This window comes from Microtus ochrogaster, linkage group LG2, assembly GCF_000317375.1.
Source record: "Microtus ochrogaster isolate Prairie Vole_2 linkage group LG2, MicOch1.0, whole genome shotgun sequence".
NCBI lineage: Eukaryota > Metazoa > Chordata > Mammalia > Rodentia > Cricetidae > Microtus > Microtus ochrogaster.
The window spans coordinates 49,688,739-49,696,192 of NC_022028.1; the positions used below are offsets into that span (position 1 = coordinate 49,688,739).

The 7,454-nt window shown below is 46.2% G+C and overlaps 1 protein-coding gene across 1 annotated transcript in view; it reads right to left on the reverse strand.

The window, feature by feature from the left end:
• Positions 1–7,454, reverse strand: part of Dnah8 (dynein axonemal heavy chain 8) — a 228,267-nt gene that overhangs the window by 203,509 nt on the left and 17,304 nt on the right. Inside the window, 4 exon segments of the mRNA XM_026785784.1 lie at positions 366–512; positions 3,817–3,918; positions 6,236–6,343; positions 6,534–6,647. Coding sequence (XP_026641585.1) covers positions 366–512; positions 3,817–3,918; positions 6,236–6,343; positions 6,534–6,647 — 471 coding nt within the window.

A 7,454-nucleotide genomic window follows, 5' to 3' on the forward strand; every position in this document is an offset into this window, starting at 1 on the left:
TTGGTCCTGAAAGACTGGTGTCTACACATTCAGATCCTGCACATTTCCAGGGCTTGCCAACTACACATATTTTCTCAGCTTAATATTGTGGTCAAAGGCACAGCCTTCAAGTTCAGGACCTATCTGTGTAAGAAGAATTGAGGTCTTGGGAAAGGTGAAAGCTCACAATAGCCTTTGGCTGGCACAAGGCACTACTAGCTTGGGATGGGGGGGGAGGGGAGATCAGTTCAAACAAATGCAGTGGACAAGTTGGATCAATGCCAGGAAGAGACCCGAAACAATGATCCTCAGCCACACTGCCTGAAACCCCAAAACACCAGCCCTGTGCAGGTGGGAGTGGGGTCCTGTGACTGCAGAAGGCTTACCTTCTCCAGCCTCTTACAGAAGGCTTCAAATTTCCCAAATATATACATCTCTGAAACCTCGAAAGACTTCTCCCCTGAGGACTCTAAAATCTGCTTCCTTGTCTTGTGAAAGGATGTCTGATACTCCTTGAAGAGAAAAATGCAGTCCTACAAGAGAATTGGAAAGCGAGAGGGAGAAAAAGCGTGAGGTGGTGGCTGACAGGTTGGTGCCAGCCTGGCCACACTGGCCCATCAGCCCCGCAGACAAAGGCTGGCGCTGTTAGCAGAAGACGGCAGACGTTCTCATTCCCCGCCTGGAGAGCAAAGCCTATGGACAACCACATCGCATTTTAAATGCTTCGTTTTTAGTTTAAACTTTGTTGTTGTTTTTTTAAAAAAAAGGTTGCAAATTGAAAAACAAAAGAAAAAAATCACACACCAAAATTATCCAGACTCAAAGACTATACAGTGCAACGAAGTTCTAAACAATTAGAGGAGCCATTCAAAAAAAAAATGCAGGTTTTTGGAGACACATTCTACCCTCATCCTTTTCCACTATTTCCTCTTAACTCACCCCGCACTAAAGCATGCCATTAGGTTTTATTCTTTTTTTTTTTTTTTTTAATTTTTCGAGACAGGGTTTCTCCGTAGCTTTTTGGTTCCTGTCCTGGAACTAGCTCTTGTAGAACAGGCTGGTCTCGAACTCACAGAGATCCACCTGCCTCTGCCTCCTGAGTGCTGGGATTAAAGGCGTGCGCCCCCACCGCCCGGCAGGTTTTATTCTTTCACAGCTAATTAAGTGAAAGGCTCGTACGGGTGAACAGCCTTCTGATTCTTCGTATTGATACTCATGGGCACATGCCCCTCTCGACGCGGGCCACAGCAGCTTGTCTGTGTACTGGGCAGCGGTCAGTGGGGAGCTGCAGGAGGACCAGAATGCTGAGGGAAGAGTCTGGGTGCTCAGCTCTACGGGGGACACCCATAGCTCTGTGAGTTCGAGGCCAGCCTGGTCTACAAAGCGAATTCCAGGACAGCTGGGACTGTTATACAGAGAAACTCTCTGTCTTGAAAAATCAAAAGAAAAGGAAATAGATCAAGCCAGTAAAAATTCAGGCATCGAAGAGGTGGGGAAGCTCCAGGCCCCACCCCTTAGAAGAGCAACTGACAGTTTATAGGGGGACAGGGATTCATTGTTTGAGAAGGGTGTGGCCACAAGTAGGGATCTCATGTTACGGGGAGACCCACACCCCCACATGGGCTGCACTGACTGAACTCAGAGAGTCACAAACAAAAACAAAACACAGGAAGTTTGGGAGGAGACATGCTGGAGGGAATAGAGAGGAGGTTGGAGGGGAAAATGGGGGGTGAGCAGATGCCATCTTAGTTCATTACAAACATGTATAAAATTCTCAGGAAACATAAGAAAAAGAAAAAAATCATAAGAATCCCCCAGAGGCTTGGAAATTTTCTCTGACAATATCGGTATTCAGCAGGCATCCATATTTGTAGCAGCATGCTAGTTTTTGTTGTTGTTTATGACAGTCTCTTACTACATAGCCCAGTCTGGCTTCAAATTTGTGGTCTTCCTGACTGGGCCTCCTGGGTATTCCAGGCATGCATCCCCACGTGGTCAGCACCTGCATTTGTTACATCCGTGAACACACAACATGAAGACTTTGCATTGATAACTTGTTTTCTTAAGGCAAGGTCTTACTACATAGCCCTGGTTGACCTAGACTAACTTGCTATGTAGACCAGGTCGGCCTCGAATTCACAGAAATCCATCTGCCTCTGCCTCCTGAATGCTGGAATTAAAGGTGTGTACCCCGTTTCTCAGCTAATTTTATTTTTTTAAATACACACACAGCAAAGTTTCTTGGGGTGGTGCTTTGACTAAGAATGGCCCCTGAAAGACTTACATCTGAATGCTTGGGGGGGCCGCATTAGGAGGTGTGGTCTTGTTGGAGTGGGCGTGGCTTTGTTGGAGTAGGTGCATCAGTTGGCTTTAAGGTCTCAGAAGCTCTAGTTCTCTTCCTGCTGCCTGCTGATTCACGTGTAGAATCCCTTCTCCAGCACCATGTCTGCCTGCAAGCCACCATGCTTCCCGCCATGACAATAATGGACTAGACACTGAACCTGTACGTCAGCCCCAATAAATGTTCTCTTTTACCAGAGTTACCACGGTCATAGTGTCTCTTCACAGCAATAGGACACTGACTAAGACAGTCATTCAGCTGTTTCTTGGCTGTCCTTGCCCTCAGCACTGGCTGAGAATTTTTTTTCTTGCTTAGTCTGACACAGTTTTAACTGGCTCGGCTCATCCCTTCTGATAAACGATCTTGCCCTCGCAGGGGTGACTTCTTTTATTTATTTTTTTATTTTATTCTTCACCACGTTTTAAGGGTATTCTCTGGACACATTTCAAAGCTTCTTCCAAAACTCATGTTCTGCTGTCAAACGGTGAAAGCTGTGTGGACTTTCAAGACACCCCGAAGGCATCTTCCTGTCGCTGTAGGCATCTTAGGCCCTGTCCTTTTGTAAGTTACTGCGAGCTGTTCTGCTTCTCAGCTTTCTTATGAGGGCTCGGTGTTTGACGATTCTTTTCTTTGTCGATTAGTGCTCTTGACACCAGAAAAACAATCTGTGTCTGTATGAAGGGTAATAACTCTGCCTGAACTATATGTGGGGAGTGGAGGTGCTTACAACCTCTCCGGGTAACTGCAGGAGAGTCCTCTCTCTGAACAGTTTGCGCATTGGCCACTGATTTCTCTACCTTTTGTTGCTGTTTTGTGTGACAGGATTTCATGTAGCCCAGGCTGGTCTCAAACTCCCTGTGTAGCCAACGCTGACCTGGAATTCCCCATCCTTCCATCCCTACCAGGCCAGTGCTGGGGAAACAGGTGTGTGCCTCCGAGCCTCCTTTTCTGTGGTGTATGAGATGGGACACAGAGATTCAGGCTAACTACACGCTTAGCTCAATTTGTCCAGTTCTAGGATTCGAGGCTCAGCTTCCTGTTTCTCTATTGTAATTTGATCACAGATACTTAGCATGGGAGAGGGGTCTGGTATGGGGCAGCCATCCCTGCTCTGTAGGAGAGGTGAGTGTTAGAGTCCAGAATGACAAACCAGCTGGAGCCTGTCAGTTTCCCCAGTCCTCCACCACTTTGACCTGCTCCTCTCGTTGCCACGGCGACACATCAAAGACTTATTTTTAATTACAGGGGAGGGGTTGCACACGTGTGCAGGTGCCCACAGGGGCAAAGGCTTTGGGCCCCGAGATGAGTTACAGCACTCTGTACTGCCGAGCCGTCTAGCCCCACCGGAGTGATGTATCGATGACAATCCTTGTTCATGTTCTCACACTACGCCACTCGTGACGGCTTCCCAGTGAGCCATGTTTTATGAGTGAGCAGAGTAAATGACACTGAACTGGCAGGTGAGAACCTGATGGGAATGAAAGACTTTTACAAACCTGGATCTTTTTGAGGACGGCCGGGGTCTCCTGGTCCCACACGTGGTTTGTTCCTCCATCAGTGATATATGCTTTGCACGCTGTCACCATCTGGTTTGTGACCTAAAGCAGAGGTAGGGTACAAAGTAGCCGTAGGTAAACGCCTTTGGGAAACATAATATACATGATCAATGTGATGATAAATAAGCTTATAGAGTAAATAAATCACAATTTAAAAAAAAAAACACACAAATCCAATCAAAATAAAGAAACCCCAAAGTCACATTTGCCTACTGCAGTTAGGTCACTGGGGCCGTGAGTCCCAAAGTCAAGCACATTTTCCATCTGTCCTGCATACAGTAGGTCTGATCTACTCCAAGGCAATGATGGCTAGCCTTCACAAGACAGTTAGGAGAAGGATTATAGATCAATGGGAGACTGCTCGCCTAGCAAGCTCAAGGCCCTGGGTTCCACCCTGAGCATCACTCAAAATGGGTGCAGTCCTGTTATCCCAGCACTCAGAAGCTAAGGCAGGGGATCAAAGGTTAAAGGTCATTCATGTCTTCTACTACATAAGAGAATTTGAGAATCCTGGGATCTTAGCAGAGAGGCTGAGAGAGAGATAGAATGAGAAAGGCGGAGAGAGAGAAAAGGGGACGAGAGGGAGAGGAGGAAGAAAAACTCATCTCAGTACATACAGAGAACCTGGAGGAGTTTTTAAATGCACAATGCATGCAAGATCACATCCACAGGCATGCAGGACATGATTGGGGAAGGATGATCACTCCAGGAAACGCTAAAGATAGGTAATAATGTGAGTTCAGCCTCAGTCGTGGCTCAGAGCGACTTCAGCAGTGGGCTCTATAGCGAATGCCTTCGCCTGCTGAACCGTCTCTCTGGCCCCAGGGTTAGTTTTTGCAGAAAAAGAAAAAGTAAATCCCAAAGTGAGTCTATGTACAAGTCACAAAAACCATCAGTGGTCAAATAAACTTGCAATATTTAATCGTTAGTCTGAGTGGTTGCCTCAGGGTTTCTATTGCCATGAGAAAACACGCCCAAAGCAGCCTGGGGAGGAAAGGGTTTTATTACAGCTTCGCTTCCACACCACTGTCCACCAGTGAGGCAAGTCAGGGACAGAAGGAGGAGCTGATGCAGAAGCCGTGGAGCAGTGCTGCTTACTGGCTTGCTCCTCATGGCTTGCTCAGCCTGCTTTCTTATAGAACCCAGGACCACCAGCCCAGGGACAGAGCTATCCACAATAGGCTGGACCCGCCCACAGCAACCAACAATCAAGAAAATGCTCCAAAGACCACAGCAACCAACAATCAAGAAAATGCCCCCAAAGTTTTGCCTACAGGTCAATGCTATAGAGATAATTCCCCGTTAAGAATCCAGACAAACAAACAAACAAACAAACAAACAGGGGTGGTACTAGGGGTGGTAGTGGAAAGGCAGAGGCTGGAGGATCACTACGAGTTCAAGGACAGCCTGGTCTACAGAGACTGTAGACCAAGAATACACTGAGAAACCCCATCTCGAAAAACCAAAAAGAAAAAAAAGTCCAGACAGCCCTAACTTATGTCAAGTTGACATTACAACCAACCATCATGTTCTGGTTCACAATGTTGAAAAAAATGTTAATAATCTGGAACCAAGAAAGATCTCAACCAGGAGCATCGGTAGCAAGAAGGAAGCCAAAGGGCCGAGAGGATTCCTTCCCCTGGTCATCTGGGGTGCAGCGTGTAGCTAGATCCCTATTTCCTTTTATAGAACTGACGTGTGCTTTAACACATCTAATTCGATTCTATGTGAATGCTTCTTGGATAATTTTTTTAAAGGCTCTAAAATAATTAACCGCATGATGCAACATGAGCGTTTAAAACAAGCTGAAGCCGTATCTACTGGGTAGGCGCGAAAGAAAGTACTTTGAATGACTAAACTAAGAGAGCAGTGACCTCTAAGCAAGAAGCCCGGAGCTGACCTCCAGCAGGAGAAGGGCGCTCGTTACTACTCCTACAACACCTGACTCCAATTGACACCTCTACCCTACCCCACTCCACCCCAAATTTACTCCCACCTCACCCTACCCCTACGTGGAAGTTTGAAAATCCAGATCTCTGAGAGTCCCCAAACTTCCCAGCTCCCTCCTGCGGCTCAAATGGAAAGAACTATGAACTGTTTCATAGGACCCTGTGTGTGGCTCCCGCTAGAAACCATGATGGGCTGGCGGGCTGACTCAGCAAGTCGAGGCCCTTGTTCCTTGAGCCAAGTGGCCTGACTGAGTTCAATCCAAGGGACAATGTAAAGGTAGAGAGAACCAGACCCTGCAATGATGTCCTCCGGCCTCCACAACTTTCTGTAGCACAATCGCACCCCACTACACACACCTTACATACATACAGACAGACACATAATAATAACAATAATAATAGCATCTCGCCTTGATGAATAAAGAGGTCATCCTTTCTGACGTGTTGTAGTACCTCGACACGCTGTGAATCATCCTGATGGCATTAATCAAGTTCTGTATCCCGTGTGCCATGGACACCTAGATGGAGACACGGGAATGAACTCTATCACGCATGCCATTCTGGTTTGCTTCCCCTTGCTGAGATAAAACGCCATGGCCAACTGCTTCGGTTACACAAGCTAATTTTAGAAACCACACTTTTTCAGCATTTCAGATTCCGAGCCATACCCCCAGGCCCTAGAAACTGCGCCTTCAGGAGCATGCTCACCAGGTCGTAGTTATAGAGGGGCTGGCATACTTTCTCCAGGGTGTACAAATACCGGACGTTATCTTTGGATTCATTTGCTGTGTCGGTGATTCTGGCATCCAAATCACGCCAGTTCTAAGGAATCAAAATTGCATAAGAATTCAATCCACACACCTTGGTGGGCTTCAACTTAGTCATGAAATTCAAGCTGTTTCCCCTGAGCAAACATACACTGTATTGAAGTGTGACTGGTATACTTTTTTTATTTTTGAAAAAGATTTACTTGGGCTGGAGAGATGACTCAGTGATTAAGAGCACTGGCTATACTTCCAGAGGTCCTGAGTTCAATTCCTAGCACCCACATGGTAGCTGACAACTGTCTATAACTGTCCATAAGATCTTATATTCTTTTGATGTGCAAACGTGCCTGCCGATAACACACCAATAAACATAAATAAGTCTTTTATTTAAGAAAATGATTTACTGTTATTTTTAAATTATGTGTATATGGGGGATGGGTGCACAATATAGGTACCTGAGGAGGCCAAAAGAGGGTTCCCTGAACCTGGAGTTACAGGTGCTTGTGAGTCACCTAATATGGATGGTAGGAACCACACTAGGGTCCTTCGGAAGAGTAGTTAATGCACTGAGCGATTTCTCCAGCCCCTGGTATATCCTTTCCTCATAGAACTTAAGACGACATTACAAGCATGTTAAACGACTGGCTAAAAATAAAGTTAATCCTTTGTAATTAATGTCCTGTCTATAGGCTTGGCCTGGACCTGCTTCTACCTAGAGTGATTTTCCAAAAATGGGTACTTATAACATTATCTAATAGTTCTAGATCTTCCACAGTGAACCGCATTATTAGAACATGGCTCAAATCCCAAGGTCCCAATGAGGAGCAGAAGGAGGGAGAACATGAGCAAGGAAGTCAGGACC